The sequence below is a fragment of the Apodemus sylvaticus genome, chromosome 2, assembly GCF_947179515.1.
Source record: "Apodemus sylvaticus chromosome 2, mApoSyl1.1, whole genome shotgun sequence".
In the NCBI taxonomy this organism is placed as follows: domain Eukaryota; kingdom Metazoa; phylum Chordata; class Mammalia; order Rodentia; family Muridae; genus Apodemus; species Apodemus sylvaticus.
In genome coordinates this window covers 76,475,951-76,500,218 of record NC_067473.1, presented here as the reverse complement: position 1 = coordinate 76,500,218, position 24,268 = coordinate 76,475,951, and the positions used below count along the sequence as shown (strand labels likewise).

At 40.2% G+C, this 24,268-nt stretch overlaps 2 protein-coding genes across 8 annotated transcripts; one reads left to right on the top strand and one right to left on the bottom strand.

Annotated features, from left to right (window-relative positions):
- Window positions 1-1,606: 1,606 nt before the first annotated feature.
- Window positions 1,607-14,858, bottom strand: Cbx3 (chromobox 3). Of its 3 annotated transcripts, none has more exons than XM_052173727.1 (6): window positions 14,761-14,858; window positions 13,421-13,473; window positions 10,189-10,331; window positions 7,550-7,712; window positions 3,818-3,912; window positions 1,607-2,857 (listed from the first exon to the last, which is right to left on the bottom strand). In XM_052173727.1, exons 2-6 carry the CDS (start codon window positions 13,442-13,444, stop codon window positions 2,731-2,733), a joined length of 552 nt encoding a protein of 183 aa, XP_052029687.1. In that variant the 5' UTR covers window positions 13,445-13,473; window positions 14,761-14,858; the 3' UTR covers window positions 1,607-2,730. The 3 variants fall into 3 exon arrangements, with proteins under 3 accessions (XP_052029687.1, XP_052029686.1, XP_052029685.1); XM_052173726.1 differs by having other exon boundaries at window positions 14,584-14,808; XM_052173725.1 differs by having other exon boundaries at window positions 14,579-14,807.
- Window positions 14,859-15,453: 595 nt separating this feature from the next.
- Window positions 15,454-24,125, top strand: Hnrnpa2b1 (heterogeneous nuclear ribonucleoprotein A2/B1). 5 transcript variants are annotated; one of them, XR_007976608.1, is made up of 13 exons: window positions 15,454-15,633; window positions 17,804-17,839; window positions 17,937-18,047; window positions 18,170-18,316; window positions 18,508-18,718; window positions 18,806-18,907; window positions 18,984-19,064; window positions 19,939-20,001; window positions 20,648-20,767; window positions 20,978-21,100; window positions 21,744-21,826; window positions 23,181-23,316; window positions 23,810-24,125. XR_007976608.1 is itself a non-coding variant. In XM_052173722.1 (12 exons), the coding sequence occupies exons 1-11, from the start codon at window positions 15,628-15,630 to the stop codon at window positions 21,803-21,805; spliced, it is 1,062 nt and encodes a 353-aa protein (XP_052029682.1). In that variant the 5' UTR covers window positions 15,454-15,627; the 3' UTR covers window positions 21,806-21,826; window positions 23,810-24,125. The 5 variants fall into 5 exon arrangements, 4 of the variants coding, with proteins under 4 accessions (XP_052029682.1, XP_052029681.1, XP_052029684.1 ...); XM_052173722.1 differs by lacking the exon at window positions 23,181-23,316; XM_052173721.1 differs by lacking the exons at window positions 23,181-23,316; window positions 23,810-24,125 and adding an exon at window positions 21,983-22,474 and having other exon boundaries at window positions 15,455-15,633.
- The last annotated feature ends 143 nt before the right edge of the window (window positions 24,126-24,268 follow it).

Here is a 24,268-nt window from a genome sequence, read left to right as displayed (position 1 = left end):
AGCCCTCCTCAACCTCCTTACTCTAAACTCCACCCAGTTATTGGGATTCCCTCCCCCATTGGCTACCAGTTCTCCTCGGAGCCCTGTTGTTCTGTTTTCTCCTCTCTATTCCCTGCCATTCTTCCCTCTTAAGGCCAGGTTGTTTGTTGGCCCTGTTCAGTCTGCACTCTTCTCCAGGCTCTTCCAGATGACCCGCACTGTATCTACCTTATTACTTTTTTTTTTTTAAGAAAGGGTTTCTCTGTGTAGATTGGGCTGTCCTGGGACTCACTCTGTAGACCAGGCTGGCCTCCAACTCAGAAATCTGCCTGCTTCTGCCTTCCAAGTGCTGGGATTAAAGGTGTGCGCCACCACTGCCGGCTAAGATTTTTATTATAGTTAGGAAAGTACAGTTGGGAGGCAGAGGCAGGCAGATTTCTGAGTTGGAGGCCAGCCTGGTCTACAGAGTGAGTCCCAGGACAGCCAGGGCTACACCTCGGGGAAAAAAACAAAAACAAACAAAATCTTGCCCATAACCATTCCATGGAGCAGTCATTTAACCCATCATTCAAGTTCCAAACCCTAATGTGTACCCACAAAAGGTATATACAACTACCCCCAATAATGCCTGTTGTATTAAATAAGTCTTTTCCTTTTTATACAGAAAAGTGAAATAAAATGTTTCCTCTTAGCTTTTTTTTTTTTTTTGGCTGAGACTGAGTGTGGTATATTTGAGACAAGTAAAAGCTGAGATGTCAGAAATAGAAAACAAAATGGTCATTAAAATCTACTCTCCTGACGGTTTCAACAAGTACTGCCTAAGACCCTGAAAAGATGAATACATGCAAAGGTTAAAGGTCAACTTGATGGGTTAGGAATAGAAATGTCTCTGCATGGGTCCTTGCAAAGATTACCTGAGGGTAAAGACTCTCCCTAGAGTGTGCAACCCTTCCAACAGTGACCCAGATATAAATAGGTCTAAGGTGGGCTGGAGAGATGGATCAGCAGTGAGAAACTTTCTGTTCCTCCAGTCAACCTGACTTCAGTTCCCAGCATCTATCTACTCTAGATGGCTCACAACCGCCTATTAACTCCATATATCGGGAGTTGTTCTTCATTCCCTAAAGGTACTGGCAGTCACCACCCCCATTATTAAGAGCAAAATCTTAAAAAGGAGATCTAAAGATGATGAAGTATTGCCTGCCATCCTTGCATCAGGTTTAGTCAGCCTGTCCACGCTGCTCCTATCACGCTCTAAGCTTCTTGGGTCCCCAACATCTTCAGCACCAGGCCAGGATGGCTCCAGCTTCATGAACCCTCTATTGCGCAGATAGTCACTGGTGGGACTACCCAGCCCAGACTGACAGTGAGTAAGTGTATCATCACACATCTTATTTGTACACAGATGTATGTCTGTAGTCCCAGTACTCATAAGGTAGACGCAGGAACACCAGAAGTTGAGGCCTAATCTGATGTGGTTATTTTGGGAGGCTGAGAGAGGATGACTGTTCAAGGAGAGCATAAATACAAAGAGGCCCAGAAACAAAAACAAAATAAAGGATAAACTGTGTAGATGTTTCCAACCCTTATTACAAAGTAAACCAGAAAAACAAAAAAAGCCACCACATAAAGGAATATAAAACTATTTATTGACCACTGTTCACCATTATTTACAATAAAGTAAATATACAGTTGGATGGCATTCTGATACTACAAAGTTAACTTTTCTGGCTTAATGAACCAGAATCCAAATACTGAAAAGATTGATCCTACCAGTAAGGAATGAGTCAGGGTAAAGAAAAAGCATGCAGGTCATTAATTGATATTAAGCAAATTTTGTTCACTCACTTAGTCAGCAGGTCTTAAAGTGCCAACTTCAGCTCCAACCATGATTCTATTTCCACATCAAACAGATTCCATGAATCATAACCTTTTAGTACAGACTTTCTACAAAGGCATGACACAAAGGTATAAAGGTTCACCAGAGGAACCTTTACACAGCCTGGCTGACCTGGACCTCTGTAGACCAGCTGGCTTCCTAAATCAGAGCTCCAGCTACCTCTAGAGTGCTGGGATTAAAGGAGTGTGCCACCACACTTAAATCATACTACCACCTTGTCTAATTCCATTTTCTGAAGGGGAAATGGACAACATTCTGTAAATAAACCACTGTATTTATGTGATAATGTATCAATTCTGATGTGGTTGCTTTTAAACTATCCAATAAATTGCAGAATCTGCTTAATATGAAAGGTTATGGTTTCGAGACTGTTCACAATGAGGGAATTTCATCAACTTGTGTTTTCATCTTCAGCTCTTTTGAGTATTAAAAACCAAGACAAAACCAACAAGTTATATTAAGTGTTTTATGCATACACCTCATACAAACAAACAAAAATCCCAGAATGGTCCTTCTGTGTCCCAGTTAAAAATAAGTTCTGACTTGAATAATGACTGTAAAATCTCCCCAGCGTTTAAGAAAAGCTGTTCTTCAAAGCCGAGGAAATACAACATGGTATCAAATATTCTACTGTTAAAGGAAGCAACTACAGAAAGCTCTTACTTGCTCAAAGGAATCAGTGCCTTTTGATGCAGAACAAAAACCAAAACTAACTACTGTCAATACTTTCAAAACCAGCATATCAAACTTGATTTTCATTAGCACGCTTTTTTCCACACTAGTAATTCAAAACCCAAGATCCAGATTTTATATATATATATAAATATATATATATATATAAATGCAAACAATTATTGTGCTTCATCTTCGGGACAAGAATGCCAAGTCAGCCTTTCCTCGTAGAAGGCAATGACAATCTGAGGACACTTCATATTCGCCTCCTTTGCCAGCACCAAGTCAGCCTCATCTGAGTCCTTCCTGTTGTGAGGGAAAAGAAACTGGTTACACATTCGAACTCTGTATGTCAACTCAGATCCATTCAATAAATAATTAAATCAAAATGAATGTTAAATGCTGCTAGAAGGGGTTGCATGGTAGTTAAGGCTATATTTCAATAAACATTTCTCAAGAGGCTATGCATTTGTCTTTTATGGCACTCCTACCCCAGCCTGCTGGGTTTACAGGCACGAGCCACTTCATTTAGCTAATTACATTCCACCCTACTCAAGAAACCTTTGGTATAACTTCCATAGAATTAGCCTTTGATTCTCATACTTGGGGGGCAAAGCCAGGCATAAAACTGTGAGTTGAGGCCAGCTTGGATAATATAGACAATTCCACATAAGCCAGGGCAGCTACACAGAAGACCCTGTTTAACCCCTGCCAACTCCCAAGTACACACACACACACACACACACACACACACACACACACACACACACCCTAACTAGTATATCTATTCTTTTATGTTTAATGAGGGTCAGTAAGATGACTTAGAAGTTAATGATGCTTGGCACACAAGCCTGGCACCCTATGTTTGAACTCAGGAATCCAAATCCACAGGTAGAGAGAATGGGACTCCATAAAGCTGTCCTCTTAACACGTACTGTGACATACATACTCCCCTTGCCATCATGCATGCATGCGCACACACAGTACAAAATAAAAACAAATAATCCCAAATAATCAAAAATAAAATAAAACAACAACAACAACAACAACAACAAAGTCGGGCGGTTGTGGCACAGGCCTTTAATCCCAGCACCGGGGAAGCAGAGGCAGGCAGATTTCTGAGTTCAAGGCCAGCCTGGTCTACAGAGTGAGTTCCAGGACAGCCAGGGCTACACAGAGAAACCCTGTCTTGAAAAACAAAAACAAACAACAAAAAAACCCCAACTAAAATAAAAACCTCAGAAAAACAACTGGCTGCACACTCACCATTTCATGAGAAACATTAATTCTCCACTGCTGTCCGTGGCACCAATTATTCGTTCAGGATCAAGACCTCTAGCAAAGCCCCTTGGTTTGTCAGCCTGTTTATAGGGTTAAGTAATAGCTTTAGCTTAAGTATGTACTTCTGTACAACAAATAACATTTAAAGTTCTTTATGAAACAAAACTTTTATTACAACTCCCAAGAATAAGCCAGGAACAAGTAGACCAAGAACTGAAGTTTGATATGAAAACATCCTTTGGACGGGGGACATAGTTCTATTGGTAGAGTATTTGTCTAGAATGCAAGAAATCCTGGGCTTAGTCCATCACTTGGTAGCTGGAGGCCGAAACAGCAGGAATATTAAGCCTGGGCTAGACAAGACCCTTTCTTTTCTTTTTTTTTTTTTTTTGGTTTTTTCGAGACAGGGTTTCTCTGTATAGCCCTGGCTGTCCTAGAACTCACTCTGTAGACCAGGCTGGCCTCAAACTCAGAAATCCGCCTGCCTCTGCCTCCCAGAGTGCTGGGATTACAGGCGTGCGCCACCACCGCCCGGCAGCAAGACCCTTTCTCAAAATATAAAATAAAGTTTTACTATGTAGCCTACATTAGCTCTAAATTTTCAACCCTTCTGTTTCATTTTATTGACCATTAAAACTACAGTTTGAGATAACATACTGAGCAATTATGTACTCTTGAAAATTAAAATTTAAATGCATTTATAGGTTCTTTAGAGGCAGAACCTTTAGAGGTTCAAGGCTAGCCTAGACCATTTAGTGAAATTTGACCAAGAACCACATATCAATAAAAAACAAAACCAAGTAAATAAATATGCAGCCACTTAAAGCAGTACAAGCTTATAATTTCAGTACTCCGGAATATTATAAGACTGTACCCACATGATGGCTTACAACTACCTCTAACCCCTATTCCAGGGACAACTCCCTCTTCTGACTTCTGCGGCAGCTGCATATATACATATACTCAGTCCTTGCCCCAATTAAATTTTTAGTGTAATACTAGTTATTATTGCTGGGCATAGTGATGCAAGCTTTTAATCCCAGCACTCTGAAGGCAGAGACAGATGGATCTCTTGAGTTCTAGGACAGCCAGGGCTATGTAGAGACCTTGCCTCAAAAAATAAACATATTAGTTATTATTATAAAATCATAATATATATCTATAAAGTTAGGTAACATTTAATTGTTTGTTTATATACATACATAACGTATTTAGTTATAATGTAATTAGTTACTATTCTGTGAAAGCCAATCCCAAACAATAAAACCCAATCAATTCATTTCTAGAAATTGAGTCTAAAATTATTTATTTTAAAAACATAAAAAAAAAAAAAACTCAAGTCTTATTTTGAGTTATCTGACTTGGGATTGTCTTTACACACTTCCTCTAAAATAAATCACAGCAAGCCAGGCAGGGCACCGTGAGTCCTGGGATTGATCCATTACTTGGTAGATGGAGGTTGGAAGGGGGTGGGTGGGTGTGGTAAGACTAGCCTGGTCTATATGAGACTGTCTCAAAACCACATTCATTTTATTTTGGAGACAAATTCTCTGAAACCTGAGCTAGCTTTAAAGTCTCAACACATTTCTCTTACCTCAGTCCCTCAAGCGCTAGGATTATAGGTACGAACCATCATGCCTAGCCCTGTCTTCCTTAAACTAGACACTGAAGAGACTCCTCTTTCATAACATGGTCTATACCCAAAGGTTTTATTTATATGTATGCTTATATGTATTTGTATAAATACATTTTTTAGAAGGAATGGGTCTTAATGTAGGGAAGGCTTGCTATGTAGCTAATGACCTTAAATTATCTTCTCAAGTGTTTGAATTACAGGTGGATGCCAGCTTACCCAGTTTCCAATCAGTATTACACACAAACTATTATTCTTGTTTAGGTTTTTCTTTTGGTATTGCTATTTATTTTTAAAAATCATGTATACTTTTCTGAGCATCTGTAAGTACTAGTGCTTTTGGAGGCCAGAAAGAGCATTGAATTCTCTGAAATTGGAGTTACAGAAAATTCTGAGTACTCACGTAAGTGCTCCAGGAGTAGTTCATGTTCTTTAATTACTAGTACTTGAAAACTGTTATCTTAAAATTACTTATGTGTTTAATTATTTTACCTATACATATGGCTGTGTACCTTGTGTGTCCCTGGTACCTATGAAAGTCAGAAGACTGTGTTGGATTCTTTGGAACTGGACTGTTGTGAGCTATCAAGTGGTGGGGTGCTAGGAACCAAATGGATCCTCTGGAAGAGCAGTACATGCTCTTATCCAGTTTTCCAGCCCTAAAATGTCTGCTCCCAATCCCCTTAAGGGTCTTACTTATAGACCTTGCTGGTCTGGATCCCAGAGAGACCTGCCTGCCTCTGTCTCCCCAGTATTGGAACTACAGTCACACCCCATACCTGGCTGTTTTTCAATTTCTAAAACAATGAATGTTGATTATAGCCTATGTAATTTTTGAGCATAAATATTTGAGAAGTGATGATTATCAGCAAACTACAACTACTCAAGTTTCACACCAGTCTAAGGAGACTATAAAGTCAGACTGGGTTAGATGAACAACTCTAGCCCTTTAGGTCTAGGTAAATTAATTAAGCTCTTTGGTTCAGGCTTATTATCTATCAGAAACAATTAGTCACTATGTCATAGGTTTTTGGTAGTGTATCGATAAGAAGTAGGCTGTTTAGAATACTGCTGGCTCAACCTAGCTTAGGCATTACTAAAGAAATTTACCTTATGCATATACTTTACTTTCAGAGCTCCACTGTAATTAATCATTTTCTCATCTATACAACTGAATCATTATCTAGACTCAACAGGGATGATATCAAGATTTAATGCCCTATATGCAAAGTACTTGTTACCTAGTTGATGTGACCACATTTGACACTCAGTCTTTTACCAATTTAATGTGTGCTGAAAGCCTGGAGTACAAGCCTAATTCAGCACCAAGATCTTTCCTCCAACTATCCCACTAGGCCAATAGAAATAAGTACAATCTATTTAAAGCTAAGGGTAGAGATCACCAAATCTGTGACACCATGCCTAGGATCTATAAAAGGTGTCCCTACCCCACCAATTAGAGTTTAAAAGTATCCTTGGGGCTGGAACAGATATAAGCATTTACCAAAGAATCTAAGTTCAATTGCCAATATCGACACTGGTAGCCCACACCACCTAGAATTTCAGTCCCAAGGTATCTGATACCGTCAAACAACTTCTGGGAACACTGAGCATGCATGAGCTACACAGATATCCAGGTCAAGCGCCATACATATGGAAAATAAAGTTTTCTAATCTTAGCTGGGCACAACAGTGAATGCCTTTAATTCCAGCACTTAAGAGGCAAAGGTAGGCAGATTTCTGACTTTGAAGCTAGGCAGAGCTACAATGAGAAACCCTGTCTTCAAGACACCTCACCTAGTTTTAAGCAAAAGTCAGAGGTAACAGGATGAGTTACCTCTGCTACATGAGACCCACCCCTCAAAAGGACACTAACAAAGGGGAAGGGCTAGGGAGATTAATTACAACAAAGTATAATGGTAACTATGTATGAAAATACCGTAACAAAACCCATCACTTGGGATGCTAACTTAAAGAACAAAATATGAACTAAATAAAGAGCTGGAAAAAAATTCAAAGCAGTTAAAACTGAAGTCACCTTTAGACTTTGGTAAGATGCAGTCTAACGGGCAGCACATACTTACAGCATCTCTCTTCTTCTTCGATTTGCTATCGTCAGATTCACTGTCAGATAAAGATTTCCTTTTTGTACCATCTTTTTCTTTACCAGCTTTTTGAGAATTAAGAAATGCTTCAATTAATTCTGGACAATCTAAATTTTCTTCTGGTTCCCAAGTATTATCAGCACTGTGTTCAGTTAAAGAAAACAAAAAGTTGATTCAATTAAACATTGCCATTACCTGGACCTGTTTATAACTATTTGGGGGGGAAAATCCATATAACAATGGATAATAGTAATAAAATAATAGTAATAGAAAAGAATGCACTCCCCATTTCCTATATTATTTTAGAATGCCTATATTTCTCTTCATGACCACTTTCATATCTCTATGGAAGCAATCTGCTATTTTACCACAAAGGCAGTTGAATACTAGTATTTTTCTGCTCCATAAGCAACTCACTTTACATAACCCCAGTTGCCTCAAACTTTGTATGTAACCCAGTTCTAATCCTCCTGTCTCCTACCAAGTATGAGGGTAAGAAGCACTTTCTATAACACTCAGTTTATCCCAAGGCCTTGTGCACACCAGGCAAACACTCTCCCAATTGAGCTACATACCAATCCCCGAGTTTCCCTTCCTTCCTAAAGGGGACAGATTCCTATGTACTATATAGGCTGGCTATGAACTCTCAGTACTGGATTTTAGGATTTTAAAAAATAGTCCTAATTCCTTAGATATTATGTAAATAGATTTGGGATCTCCGATGATGTTTTGGAAATGAAGATACCAAGACATTCTTAAATGTGAAATGCTCTCAAGTTTTGGTTGATTCTCAACTTGGGAAATGACAGACAGCAAGGGCTGGCAAAAACAAAAGTCAAATCTAGTCTATTGCATGGTTTGTAAAGCATCAGAACTATTTTTTCTTTTTTTTCTAAAGATTCAGACTCTCTGGGCTGGAGAGAGTGGCTCAGACATGGTGATTCACAACAATCTGTAATGGGATCTAATGCCCTCTTCTGGTGTGTCTGAAGAAAGCCTCAGTGTACTCATGTATATATATAAAAAGTCTCACTCTGCAGCCCAAGTTGGCCTCCAACTCCTAATCTTGCCTCATGTTCCACACAGTGCTGGAATTCCTGTGTTGTACCATCATGCCCAGGTCAATATTTTTTTAATTAATTAATTACACAGCATTTTGCCTGCCTGCATGCCAGAAGAGCACACCAGATCTTGTTATAGATGGCTATGAGCCACCATATGGTTGCTGGGAATTGAACTCAGGACCTCTGGAAGAGCAGACAACGCTCTTAATCTCTGAGCCATCTCTCCAGCCCCCCCAAATTAAAAAGTATTCCAGGGCTTATAGTTTCCCAGAGGACCAGGGTTTACGGGATTTCCAGCACCTACATGGTGGCTCAAAACCCCCTGTTGCTTACTAGTTGTAACAGCCATATATCATCTGCTGCTGCCTGTATGCTTCTCATGCCTCAAATTTAGTTTTATTTGCAATATTATCTTCTTTATTATAAATATACTGTAAATGCTAGGTTCTTGATCATAATTATTCAAACTAGTATGATTAATACAACATTAAAATGTTTTAGTAAAACACATTACGAGTAGGAAAAGATGCATCAGGAGGTGAGAGATAAAAGGGAAGGAGTATCCATTACAATATGCTTAGTTTAAAAATGGCATTTGATTCTTTGCATTCTACCTTAAAAATTCTGCCTTTCTGGGCGGTGGTGGCGCACGTCTTTAATCCCAGTACTTGGGAGGCAGAGGCAGGCGGAATTCTGAGTTCGAGGCCAGCCTGGTCTACAGAGTGAGTTCCAGGATAGTCAGGGCTACACAGAGAAACCCTCTCTCAAAAAAACCAAAATAAAACAAACAAAAAAGTTACACCTTAATGAACTTTAATTTTCTAAGTTTGACTGTCTATAGAAATAAACTCTAAAATGCTAGATTTTCAACTGTTGCTAAAACCTTACCTCTTTTTAATTTTTTAAGTGTATGAATGTTTTTCTGCATGTAAGCATACATGTGCATTATGTTGTGTGCCTGGTACTTCACAAGGTCAGAAGGTGGTACCCTCAAATTTGAGCTACAGGTGATTTTGAACTACCACATAGGCGCTGGGAATCAAACCCTGGTACTTTGTAAGAACAAGTGTTCTTAACCACAGGGTCATCTCTCCAGACCCCTCAAAGCCTTAAATAAACCCCAAACAAATCAAACTGGTTCAATATTTAAGCTGAGAGTAAAAATGCTCTTCTAAGTACCATTAAAGGCACTAACTTAAGGACCAAGGATGCAGATGGTAAAGTGTACTGGTTAAGCATGCATGAAAACTCTGGGTTCAATTCTTAGGTTCAAGGAACACATTTGTGGTGCCGCGTGCCTATGCTCTGGGGAGGTGGCACCAGACATAACAGAGTTAAAGGCTATCCTTTTATAGCAAGTCCAAGGCCAGTTTGGTATTCATGGGACCCTATCACAACAGAACAAACAATAAGTAAATGCATAAATGAGGCATAGTGAACAAGTATAATCCCAGCACTTGGGAGAACAAACCCGAGTCCAAGGCTAGTCTGTGCTAAAGACATCCTGGCTTAAAACAACAAAACCGTAAGAAATGAAGCACTGAGGTTTCTTACTCTGTGAACCCCTTCCACTTCAGGAAATACTCCACCTTCCCATTCACTACACGACGGTCCAGTACTTTTTCTACCACAAATTCTTCAGGCTCTGCCTCTTCAACTTTTTTACTCTTTCCATTTTGTTTCTTTCCCATTTTTTGCTAAAACAAAAGAGAAATTAAGAAAAATTTAAAACTTGAGTACATTTTTAAGGCCAAATTGTTCATTCATCTGACACATTTTTTTAAAGTATTTAACCCTCTATCCCTTTAAACTTCTGTGATCCAGGGTAAGCACCTCCTAGAAAGTCAATAGACAATAAAACAAAAGCTCTGCTTCACTGATGTATACTTATACCCTTCACCAGTACAACAGAACTAAAAAAACAAAACAACGAAAACCCCAACCATCTGAGAAATCTTTTCCTTCCCCAGTTTTATTCCCAGGATTCTACATGACCAAGTTTACCAAAATCACCACTCATTTTAATCACAACATAGTAACAAATAACTAGAAAACATTAGACAACATGAAGAATGGAGCAACTATTAGTAACTGTACTTTACACAAGAATGGCTTCTACAGGCTCAGATGTAGGTATGTTGGTCCCCAGGTGGTAGGCCTGTTTGAGGATTCTGTGGCCTTGTTGGATGAGGCATGGTGGGGGGATGGGGTGGTGGTGGGTGCTTAAGAGATTTCAAAAGTCAATGCTGCTTGCATTTAGCTCTGCCTTGTACTTGTGGATCAAACACAACCTCTCAGCTACTGCTTCAAGTGTCATGCCAGGTGCCATCTTCTCAGCAGGATGGCCATGGCCTTACCCTCTTGAACTGTAAATCTTAATAAACTCTCCTAGAAGTGGCCTTGGTCATGGGGTCTTATCACAGCAATAGGAAAACAATTAAGCCTGAAATGTGATAGTTAAAAGTAAGCTAACAAATAACAAAACCCCAAGACAGGGTCACACGTGGCCCAGGGTAGCCTCCAAATTCACCATTTAACCTAAGAAGCCCCCCAATTCCCAATCCTCCAGAATCTATACCTCAAGTACTGGATTTATAGGCGTGGTCCACCATACCCCACTAAATGATTGGTCTTTTTTGTTTGTTTGTTTTTTTTTTCTGAGACAGGGTTTCTCTGTGTAGCCCTGGTTGTCCTGGAACTCACTCTGTAGACCGAGGCTGGCCTGGAACTCAGAAATCTGCCTGCCTCTGCCTCCTAAGCGCTGGGATTTAATCCAGGCATGCGCTACCACCGCCTGGCTATGATTGGTCTTCTCAAGTACAGCAAAATAGACCTAAAACTGCAGCTGTAAGACATCCCTTTCCCAACACCAACTTAAAACTAAATCCCAAGGATAAAAATTAACTGCCAAGTAAAATCAGAGTTTTAGCCTATAGATTCAACCATGGAAATATGTTGACTACCATGGGTTGAGGGCCAACATGGGCTTTAGAGAAAAACCTTGTCCCACAAACCAAAAATGTCTTTTTTTTTTTTTTTTAAATTCTAGTGGGGGTGGATGGATTTGTTAAAGAAGTGTTTTTAAAACCTTGAGATGGTTAAAATAGCATGCTCAAGCATTTCACCTCCAGAACAGTGATATGTACCCCTTTAAAAATTTTGAGATAGCAGCCCAGTCTAGCCTTTAATTTGCTGTGATCTTCCTGACCCAGTCTCTTCCAGTGCTAGAATTATAGGTATTCACCTCCATGTATAACTACAGATGCTACTTAAGAAAATGTAAAGGAATCATAAAACAGCCTCCTCAGATGCCTAGACCCTCAAACCAAGTGAAGTATATAAGTAGGAAAAAAAAAAATCAACAAGCAGCACCTCCAAACCAGGACACTAAAATCCACCAGCATCTGGGGCCTTACCTACACAACAACAGCTTCCAGTTTACAAGATGATCCAGGCTTTATCACTTAAGGCTTTAACCTGACATCTTAGGGTGTTCACATGGGCTTCCGATTACAGAATCTAGTCCAGTCTGTAGAGTATTATGACGTAATAAGACCCTCTTGCTCATTTTGGTCAGAAACCCAAGGATCAAAATCCATGTTTTGTTTTACTTAAATGTTAATGCATATCTCTGTATGCTTGTGAGCAATGTGCCATCATTAATGTAGAAATCATAACTGTAAATTTCACTCTTTGGATATGAATCTTTTTCTAGACAGGGTTTTGGATGCAGCCCTGACTACCCAGTATTTTAGAATCCAGGCTAGCCTGCTTGCTTCAGCTTCTCCCAGGCTGGATCACAAACACCTTCAGACTCATTTTTTTCCTCCCTCCTTTTTTGGTTTCTCTGTGTAGCCCTGGAACTCACAGTGTAGATCTATCTACCAGCCTCTGTCTCTGTACTGGGATTAAAGGTGTAGGCTACCACCGCCTGGCTGACCCAGTTTTATTTGTTTATTTTAAATATAAAAAATAAACTTGCCTAACTTGCTAGAAATCCCAAGAAAACAAACATTGGATTCAGCATCAGTCAGGTAATCTCTTAAAAGAAATAGAATTGATTGAATAGTCTTTCACTCCTAGAGTTTGTAATTCCTGCTCATGGCAACATGAGCTGTATCTAATTCACTCTATGTGCATTAATGAATGCTCAGTATCTCCAGAACAGTACAGATTCAAGGGTAATCATGCCAACCAACAAGACTTTTATAGAGCTTCCCATGTGTCGCTTGTCATGATTAAGTTCATTAATATTATGGAGTAGTGGGCAGCGCCTGTGTGGAAATCATGGAACACTTTGGTGGAATCTGTCTTTTCTCTCCAGTTTTCCTTGGGTTCTGGAGATTGAGCCGTCTTATAACCCACAAACACGCATTTTTGCCTCAAAACAAAAACATCCAGCAAAATCTGTAAACACTTTAAAAAAAAAACGCATTGTGATAAGGTAAGCTTTATTTTAGCATAACAAACTCATTTTTCTTTACAGTGCTGGTAAATACATGAACTTAAGTAGGCTGGCTTCTAACTCACAGCAATTCATTTACTTATGGTGGAATTATAGGAATGCACAACCATGTCCAGCATGGGTTAATACTCCCCCATCCACATGCCCAGACAGGGTTTTTCTGTATAGCTCTGACTATCCTGAAACTCCCACTGCAGACCAGGCTGGCCTCGAACTCAAAAGATACCACCACCACATCGTTTTTTTTAGTTGTAAATTTTAAAGGAAAAAAAAAAAATCCTTCAACTAAGATTCTTATGTTCTAGGTTTTCACAAACTTACCAATGTAGTTTTATTGGAGGCCATTTTTTAAATTTAATCGGAGACTTGAAGAGCTATTGCAAGAAAAAAAATGTAGGACAGTTAAATTTTCATGACACACAAAAGGCAACTACAAGTTTTGTGTGGATTTCATCTTGTAAATTTCGGATAAAAATGAAGGAAAACAGTTCTGAGTTCCCGTGTTATTAGTATGTTACTAATAACCAGTACGTTAGTGTTTTAACCAAGTTAGTAAAAATAATCTCACTAGGAACACTGGCACCCCAGACAACTTTGTGAGAATTGTTACTTTCCCAGTCCAAATAGAATTGACAATTTCAGTGTTTATTTTAAATGAAAGGAAATCTGTTTCAAAACCAGTTACGATTATTTATCCTTTGTCCGTAAATTACCATAGGATCTTTTTCCTTAGATTTCTGTATACTCCAAGGAGCTCATATAATTCCATCCTTATTTTTTCGGAGGCCCTTTCTGTTCAATCACGATGTATAAAAGAAACACATTAAGATGTCTCAGTCCTATTTCTTGGTCTTTTTTTTTCGGGGCGTGTGTGTGTGTGTGTGTGTGTGTGGGGGCGGTAATCACTCTCTATAGTCCAGTCTGGGCTTCAGCTCCTGGCAATCCCCTGCCTCAAGCCCCCAAGTACTATTCTGATAAAAGAAGAAATCGCTCTCCTATACGCCCGCTCCCCTTCGAGGGCCCCTTCCCAGCTCCATTCCCGCTTCGGGAGCCCGTCTCCCACTCGAGAGCGCAGGCCTCGTGGTCAGCGCCTCCGCAGGGAGAAACAAAGACGGCGGCGGGGGCTCAAGGGCACTGCGCCACGGCCCCGCGCCTCCCCCATCCGGCTGCGGCCACGTAGCCGGGAGCGCGCCGAAGCCCGGGGCCTCAGGCCGAGCCTGCACCGCTCTCCCCGTGGACTCGCGGCGAGGCTGGGGGAGGGGAGGTCCGCGCTTTGTCTGGAGTCTCGGCAGCTGTCATCCGGCTCCCACCCTCATGCACAATTGTACCATCTCTCCACGCAACGGCGCGGCGCCTCAGCAAGGCCCCAACCAGTTTCCCACAGCCCGCGGTCCACAGGGCACACAGCCTCCCCGCAAGCTCGGACCCACAGAGCATCCTAATCCAGACCCCGCACAAGATAGAAAGGAAGCCACGAACTTCACCGCTCAGATGCTCAGGGCCGCGGATCCTGCAGAGTCTCCCGCCTGCGCGCTTCAGTTCAGCCACATTCGAGAGGAGGGGGCGCGGGCAGCTCGGTCGGGGGGGAGGGGGAGCACCGCCCACGCCCTGACCGCGCGGGGCCCGCCGGGAACGCGTCCTGCGGGGGGCGGCGCACGCACCTCTCACCGTCCGCGGCGTGGCGCCCGGGGGGTCTCCTGATGGGGGGAAAGGCAGGCAGGCAGGACCGCGGAGGGTTCTGTGCGTCTCGAAGCGCGCCAAAGCTGGGCTCCGCCCACTTCCTCGCCCGAATCTTGAGGGCCGGAGAGATAAAACAGCGGGGTTCTTTAAGCACCACTTTTCACGGGGCGCGGGATCCCGAGGCTGTTGGCATCGGGGGTTGTGCTTGGACTACAAGTCCTTCTGAGAGGGACCGAGTGAGAACCCCTTTGGGACAAGTAGAAATAATTGTGTGGCTCGTGAACCGGAGACAGGCTTGGCAAAGGCGCAGCTGCAGAGTGCACGCTTGGGTGGAGAAGGCCGCACGCCCGAGCTCCGGCCTAAGCCCCTCCCTTCGGCGTTATTTCAAACTGCGCGACCGTTTCTCCGCTCCCTACGCGGTGGTGGGGGCCGGACCTAGTTCCGGGCGTAGTAACACGCTGAGCACGAGCCTTCCGCAATTCACTGAACACAGTTGCGCAAGTGGTGTAAAGCAGTCCCGCTATACCTAAAGGGGGAGGGGCACGTACTTGGCGTAAGGAGAGCGTAGTCCCTTCCCGCCATTGGCGGCGGTTAGGACGTTTACGTAACGGCCTGACGTAAGCGGAGACGCGTTAGTGGGGGGAAGGTTCTAGAAAAGCGGCGGTCTCGGCTCCAGCGGCAGTAGCAGCGGCGCCGGTCCCGAGTGCAGGTGCTCCGTGCGGCGCAGTTTCTTGGCCATCGCCTGCTCTCACCACAGCGTCAGGACGAGTCCCGTGCGTGTCCGTCCGCGGAGGTCTTTCTCATCTCGCTCGGCTGCGGGAAATCGGGCTGAAGCGACTGAGTCCGCGATGGAGGTAACGGGTTTGAAATCAATGAGTTATTAGTGAGGGCATGGCGAGGCCGTAGGCTCCGCAATGTAAACGGGCCACTCGCCTCTGTGGTCCGGCAGAGGGAATGCGGCCACTCGAGTGGCCGTTGGCCTTGGCGAGTGTCTGAGGGGTCGTTGTCGGAGGCCCGATTGTCCGAACGCCTTCCCCGCCCTCAGCCGCCGGGCGCCATTTCCCTTAGCTGGGGTGGGGGATGGGACGTGCCCGCCGCGACATGGCTGACCGCTAAAGGAGCGCGGGAGCGGGCCATCGCTGTCTGTTCTCGATGTGCGCGGGCTTAGGGACTCGGTTCTGTTCGAGGCGCAAGGTTTCTGGGCCTCCCGGCTCCCCGGAGCGATTCTGCGAAGCTTCCCCTCCCCCCCTCTCCCGGGAACCGGATTTGGCGTCCGCCATTTTCCCGTCTCCTTCCTCGCTGCGAATTTGCGTTCGGCACATTTCGTTTACTGGTTTGCTTTCCGTTTTAACCACTGCGTAGGCGTGTTTAGCCATTTTCCTTTCTTTTGGGATGTTTTCATATCGTTTCGGGGTGGATTTAGTGTTTAGGGCTTGGATCTTAAGAGTTCTGCGCACCTCGCTAAAGGCTCGCTGCCTTCCCCTCGACGAAATGGCGCCATTGCGTTCTGAAGCCACATAGCGGGGTGGGGGTGGGGTGGCGGCGCTCCACAAGGCTTTCTGGAACAGGCCAAGAGAACGTAGTACAACCAAGGCCTGGGCGAGTTGCTGAAGGCAACTTCGTTGCAACCAATCCGTTTTATTTTCCTAATACTTAGTTTAAGATTACGAGTGCAGGGTTAAAGCCCTTGGAGAGAAGTAGGAAGTCAAAGTGGAAAAATCGGAGCGCGCATCTGGAAGCTAGTGAGGTTATATTAATCTTGAGTGGAGAGGGTTTTTCTTTTATTGCAGGATACCTTTGTTACTCTAAAGGATCCTTCTGTTTGAAATTATTCAAATTATGAGAGCATTTTTAAGGGAATCGTTGGGTTGGTTAGCAAAATCTTCAGCACGTGGTGGTCACATTAAGGAAGTGAAGTAACTGACTTTTCGTAGTTAGCCTTTTTTTTTAAAGCATGGCTCAGCGAACAAAAATTCATGTCCTAGCTATATAAAAACATAGTTCGGGTTTAGTGTATTAGAACTTGGTCACTCTTTAAATTTTTTTTTTTTGTTGTTGAAATCATGATGGATCATTACATTAATAAGCATAAGATTGCAAGTTGAAAGGGGGGTGTCCTTGGTTTTCTTTGACTTTAAACACGTTTGTAAATAACCTTGTTTATAATCGATAGTAGACGTCTGGTAAGTTTGGGAAAAACCATGAGGTAAGTAAAGAGCTTTTGCTTTTTGATAGTGATATGAAAAAATAGGTGTATTTAATACTTGCAAATTAGATCTTAAGCGAAGCCAATTTACTGACATTTTAGTAGGGTTATCTTGAAACTCCATTTGGAGTCCCGATTTTGAAGAATTTTTTGACTACTTAACATTTTGGGTCATTTCTATAGAAATTCAGCCTAAAAGTGTAGTAAACATTGGCTTTTTAAGCATATTTTGGAGAAACTTAAATTTTGCAATCATGATATAGGTCCTGGATAGTATGACCTAATTCACGAACATCTTGATAAATTTTGTAACTTAGATATTGGTAAGCCAGTAATAAGTGCCTGACAAAACCAGATTTAAGATGATGTAGTTGGAGTTTCAGCATTCATGGAGCTTGTTGCAGAGTTGCAGGATTTTTTTTCTCTTCATTACTTAAAATTAACACCAGAGGGGGCAGTTTAAGAAGAAAATATGCCACTTTTCAGAAACTGAATCTTGAAAGTGGTGAATTTGGAAACATTAGCAAGGTTTTTTTTTAATCTAATAAGTAACAATTTATTCTGTACTCCAGAATTTAATGAATTTCAAAAGAATTCTTTAATACCCCTTTAATGACATAAGAGTTGGGTATGTTTTTTCTGAATTTTTTTGAAGAAAATCTGATATGCTTAAGAAAATATACTGAATTAAAAGTTAGAACAAGTATTAGTGACTTTGAGACTTGTATATCTCAGCTCAGGCAATTTTTGGTGTAACACAACTAATGCAGTTTAACATATGGTTTAAATTTGATGTAAGTTTTTTTTTTCCCCCCCAGAAAACTTTAGAAACTGTTCCTTTGGAGAGGAAAAAGGTACTCTACCAGCAGGTCACCTCATATTTAAGAATTTAATTTCCTGCATACAACGAGAAAATGTAAATAAAAATTGAAATGGTATTTCCCTTTGCAGAGAGAAAAGGAACAGTTCCGTAAGCTCTTTATTGGTGGCTTGAGCTTTGAAACCACAGAAGAAAGTTTAAGAAACTACTATGAGCAATGGGGAAAGCTCACGGACTGTGTGGTACGTTAAACTCTGCAAGTTTGGCATATATTTGGGGTGTGAATAATATGGAATAAAACACGTTCTTATTTATGTTGCTCCCTAATGCTGTGAAATTAAACTCTTACCTTTTTTATTTAAAGGTTATGAGGGATCCTGCAAGCAAAAGATCAAGAGGATTTGGCTTTGTAACTTTTTCATCCATGGCCGAGGTTGATGCTGCCATGGCTGCAAGGCCTCATTCCATCGATGGCAGGGTAGTTGAGCCAAAGCGTGCTGTAGCAAGAGAGGTAAGGAAAACCCAAACACATTGATCCCATTTCTTTTCTGTTGACTTTTCTGTATATAGATTTCCAAGACACACACCCCCCTTTCAAACCTATTATATCTGGAGGACTTCCTCCTAAGATGGGCATGTAAATTTAGATGTAATCAAGTTTTTTTTTTATGTGTCAGGATAATAACTTTGTAATTATTGTAGGAATCTGGAAAACCAGGAGCCCATGTGACTGTGAAGAAGCTGTTTGTTGGTGGAATTAAGGAAGATACTGAGGAACACCACCTTAGAGATTACTTTGAAGAATATGGAAAAATTGATACTATTGAAATAATTACTGATAGGCAGTCTGGAAAGAAAAGAGGCTTTGGCTTTGTTACTTTTGATGACCACGATCCTGTGGATAAAATTGTCTGTAAGTGTTTAGGCTTATGAGGTGGGATTTGTAGGAAAAAATATAACAATTGCTTATTTTTGGTATTGACAATTGTTTTTATTTCAGTGCAAAAATATCATACCATAAATGGTCACAATGCAGAAGTTAGAAAGGCATTGTCTAGACAAGAAATGCAGGAAGTCCAAAGTTCTAGGAGTGGAAGAGGAGGTAACATTTTACTTATATATGTATATATGATAACTTGTCTTGAGTTCTTGTTACTAATTAGAATATAATGTTCTAGGAAACTTTGGTTTTGGGGATTCTCGTGGTGGTGGTGGCAATTTTGGACCAGGACCAGGAAGCAACTTTAGGGGGGGATCTGGTAAGTTTGTTTCAAGAGTTTTTGAATGGTGTGATATGTTTTTGAATAAAATGTCTTCAGGGACATAAACTCAAATTTGCAGTTAACCTGTAATATAGCGTAGAGGAAGAAAGACCCTATGCTCAGATGAGGTTCCATCCGACCTCAGTGTACACTGACTAGTTCATGTAGCGTTCTCATGCTTTGTCAACACACAAATAAGATTAGATTTTTTTAAAGCAGTTTAAATTGCTGGATGTATAAGCATATACCTGAGACCTCAGCATTCTGGAGATGAAGGATGAGGAAGGATATGGGATATGATACAATTTGGAAAAAAGAACCAAGGGAAGTAGCTGGGTCTCCTAAAGCTGCACAGGAATTAGCTAGGTATACACACATCTGAAATTATGAGCTGAATTTGGTTACACATAATGAGCATATATAGTGTCTAGGAATGCACTTAACCTAAGGATGAATCCTAGAACCTGAAAACCCGACAAGATACCCATAATTTCGGTAATTAGTAACAAGAGGCAGTATGATTAAAGGTAAAGGTCATACATATATTTACATTCAAGGTGAGCTAAGGCTAAGTCCCTGTCTACAATTCACAAGTGTTTTTAGGTTCAGTTTATATGAATGTGGTTCAGTATGATAAAACTTTGTTTATTATATTTTCTTCACTTTAATTAAGGAAAACAAGTTTTAAGTAAGGCTTTCTGATAGGTCCAAGCGTGGTATTAGCAAAAATGTGTTGCATTGGTAGTAAAGTTGAATTAATATGCTTTGATTTTCTCATTCCCCCAACAAATAAACGAGTGAGATTTCTAGTCATCCTCAGAGATGCTAATGTGGAAAAATTAAGTGTGATTTTACTACTTTCTATAAACAGATGGATACGGAAGTGGACGTGGATTTGGGGATGGCTATAATGGGTATGGAGGAGGACCTGGAGGTTAGTTTTAATTGATTTTGATTTATGTATCTTATGATTAATAGCATTGTATTTGGTGTTTGGTAAAATTGTATATCGCTTGTTTGCCTATCAAAGTGGTTATTTGGCTTTGGAAGATGAATTTTGAGTTTTACAGCTTAACTTGCCTTATACCTATTACTACTGTACAGTGTAAAATTGTGAGTTAGAATGAGTTTCTGTTTCATAAGAAATTTTAGGTGAGTTCTGTGGATTGTAGAAAAACTAGAATATTGTAAGTCAGTGCTATGGCTAATGTGTAATCAATGCTAGGGGCTCTCTATAGTAATGGGTTTCATGTATACCAGACTGGCCTCTCAAATTGCAGGTCTGCCTGCCAGAGTTCTGGCCATTATGCTGACCTCATATTTCTTCCTCAAAACTGCAAAGCATATTTGAAACACTTAACTGATTCAAAGGAGAGTTGTGGGATTAAAGGAGGTTGTTCTGAATTGCTTTATGTGCTTACCCAAGGATAGGTATTTGTTTTGTCTTTGAGTCTATTCTAGAATAGACTTTATGTAACAAATCTTAATGTATTTTGAAAAACCAGAAATGAGTGTGATAAAGACAATTCAAATGGAATTGAAAAATTTAAGCAATTACTTAAAGGCTTATTTTATAATAGGTGGCAATTTTGGAGGTAGCCCTGGTTATGGAGGAGGAAGAGGAGGATATGGTGGTGGAGGACCTGGATATGGCAACCAGGGTGGGGGCTACGGAGGTGGTTATGACAACTATGGAGGAGGTAATAAATTCATCTACAACCTTTATGTTGGAATTTGGAATAGAATTAATGACATTTATTTTATTGTCAATTAGATGCCTTAAATTGTAGGAATGTAGATAGGTATTGTGTACTTTTATGTTTTGGAGAAAATTTGACTTAATTAAACATTAGTGTGGATTCAATGCTTGTATTGTTGAGAAGTTAGCTGGTATTCCATTTCTTTTACAGGAAATTATGGAAGTGGAAATTATAATGATTTTGGAAATTATAACCAGCAACCTTCTAGCTATGGTCCAATGAAGAGTGGAAACTTTGGTGGTAGCAGGAACATGGGAGGACCATATGGTGGAGGTAATTTACTTAAACACTAAACATTCCTTGTGGGTGATTGCTGAGTAATAGAAGTCCAAACAATTCTGCATCTTAGAAAGGGAGAAAAATCTAATAGATGTTAAGGAGAATATCCTCATGTAAATGTTAGGTGATTTGTTTTTGTTCATAAAATGGATTGAGGGGGCACTGTTTCAGACAGGGTCTCTAATGTAGTCCAGGTTTTTCTACCAAGTACAATTTGGTAATTAACTCTGAATTTAATTAACAGTCATTACTCCCGGTAATCCTAACAATGGAGAAATGGAGGCAGTCTAACTTGTCCTTCATGGACCTTGAAACCCTGTCTCAAATATAATGCTCTTGTCATTTAGCTTCATAAAGTTTTTTTTTAAAATCTCTTTGAAGACTGGGTCCAATTTATTTTAAGCTGCTTGAATTAGAAAGTAATAGACTTAGAAAGATGGTGTCACACTTTTTGCATGCCTTTAGTCCCGGCACCGAAAAAGAGTAGGATCAATTTACATTGTAGGGCAGCTGGGTCTGTACATACAGTTAGTCACAAGACTGAAAGAGAACTCAGTTTCTAAGATGCAAAGACATAGATACACACCTTACGATCTATGTATGTTCTAAGCATGCTTTCTTGTTTCAATCATTGTAGGGAACTATGGTCCTGGAGGAAGTGGAGGAAGTGGGGGCTATGGTGGAAGGAGCCGATATTGAGCTTCTTCCTACTTACCATGGGTAAGTAGTTTTTGAGTTTTACAATTATTATTATCTTGGGAGAACTAGCTGCAGGAATAAAAGCATTTTAGGATCATGTTATCTTTCCTTAAAATATGGGTAGATGGATAATTTCATAACCTATTTTTTTTTTACTCTTTACTTCTGTTGAAACAGGCTTCACTGTATAAATAGGAGAGGATGAGAGCCCAGAGGTAACAGAACAGCTTCAGGTTATCGAAATAACAATGTTAAGGAAACTCTTATCTCAGTCATGCATAAATATGCAGTGATATGGCAGAAGACACCAGAGCAGATGCAGAGAGCCATTTTGTGAATGGATTGGATTATTTAATAACATTACCTTACTGTGGAGGAAGGATTGTAAAAAAATGCCTTTGAGACAGTTTCTTAGCTTTTTAATTGTTGTTTCTTTCTAGTGGTCTTTGTAAGAGTGTAGAAGCATTCCTTCTTTGATAATGTTAAATTTGTAAGTTTCAGGTGACATGTGAAACCTTTTTTAAGATTTTTCTCAAAAGTTTTGAAAAGCTATTAGCCAGGATCATGGTGTAATAAGATATAACGTTTTTCCTTTAAAAATTTAAGTGCGTGTGTAGAGTTAAGAAGCTGTTGTACATTTATGATTTAATAAAATAATTCTAAAGGAAATTGTGTAATTATAGACTTTTTATTTTAAATAAGTTAAGGAGTGGGTAGTATAATTAAGGTCCATTGCAAAGTTGTTGTTGTATTTGTGTAAGATAAAAATGCTGGTCAGATTTAAGTGTGTTGTCTGAAATTCATCAGGAATAAATTACCTAGTTAACTTAAGGGATATCTCTGCAAGGAGAAACACCTTTTTAGATCTTTTAGATGCTGCTTCTTCAATGCAAGGAAAGGAAATAACCCCAGCGAGGTACTCTTCAGGGACACAGGTCTAGTACAAGAGAACTCTTGACGACTAATCTCAGCCAGTCTTAAAAAACTGTGCTGTATCTACAAAGCTTTAACTACAGTAGTTGATAAGGATGCCAACGAAAGCTGAGGGTGTAGAGCAAAGTAGTACTAAGCTTCAGTTAAACTTCTTTAGGTAAGAACTTATTTACTTTTTCTTTCTTAATTTTCCTCCCTTAAAAGATAAACTAATAAACTCTTCAATGGTCTTCCAGTATAGTTCTTATGTAGTTTAACATAGCTTATAAATTGAGTTTAACAATAAACTCAAGAAGATAATTTTATAAACCCTGTTTTCCAATCTGTCATTTACTTAAATTATTTTGGTTGTTTTCCCTTTTTTTCCTTCTTTCTCACCCCCTCCCTTTCCATGAAGATTCAGGTGCTTAACATATCATTTTTTTCCCTGCTGGAATTTTAGCATTGATATGAACCATGGACAAGTATATTCTGCTGCCACAAAGACTGTAAAGTGCTTCATTTCAACAGCTGAGGCAAGCCAAGTGATCATTAATAAAGCTTTTCTTGCTTCCTTCAGTGGTGTTGGTAGTAAAATGGTAGGTAAAAGTTAGGCTGCAAGTTCAATAAATGAGATTTACCTATCATTCCACCCTTGTGTATTCATTCACCTATCCTGGTTCAAGCAGTTGAGTCAACTAGGCATTTAAAGGCATTGTGTTTATTACTTTTGGTTACAACTATACATGCATATCAGGGATGAGTCTTGACAGGTGTTAAGGAGAGTGTCATCTACAATAGAAATTTCTGTGCAACAGCAGCAGCAAAACCCTTTATGTACCCTGTACTAAATAATTTGGGTTAAAATGTAATTTTTGCCCATTTTCCTGCCCTAAAATTTTGTTGGTTGGCTATTGAAGTTTCCTAAACCAGCCCTCTCATTTCTAGGCTTTATTGCCTTTTCAGAAATGTGATTTTCAGCTTATACACATCAGTGAGTCTGCTTTAATCCTTAAACCACCACTGAAGTTACTTAGGTTCTTTGGACAAACATGATAAACTTCTTCAGATACTTTTTTTTTCCTTTGGCAGGAAGGTGTCTTGCTGCAGGTAACTAATGAAGAAGTGGTCAACCACAGAGTCTTCAAGAAATAAGAAATTCTGTACCATCTGAAAGTAGTTCTTGTGGTGCCTTCGTTTAAGAAGCACTTTTAAGATTAAAAGGGAATGTTCTGATTTAAAACTTCATTTAGTACAGGTTCTTAATAAAATTACAAAAATGAGTGCTGATTGTAAAGGGTAACAAAAATAGCAAAGGATAATGTATTATGTTTAAAATTAGGATTTGTGAGTAGACAGAAAAGCTCTATTTTACAAGTTTTATAAAATAAATACTTTTGTATCCAAATTACCTGGTGTAATGCTTACACATAAGTGTGAATCTTGTTCTATCGACATCAGTTGTCTACAAGATGCCACTACTTTAAATATTAGATTAGTTTTGCACAGAACACATTTACAGTTTTCATTCATTACTAATAGGAGAAAAGA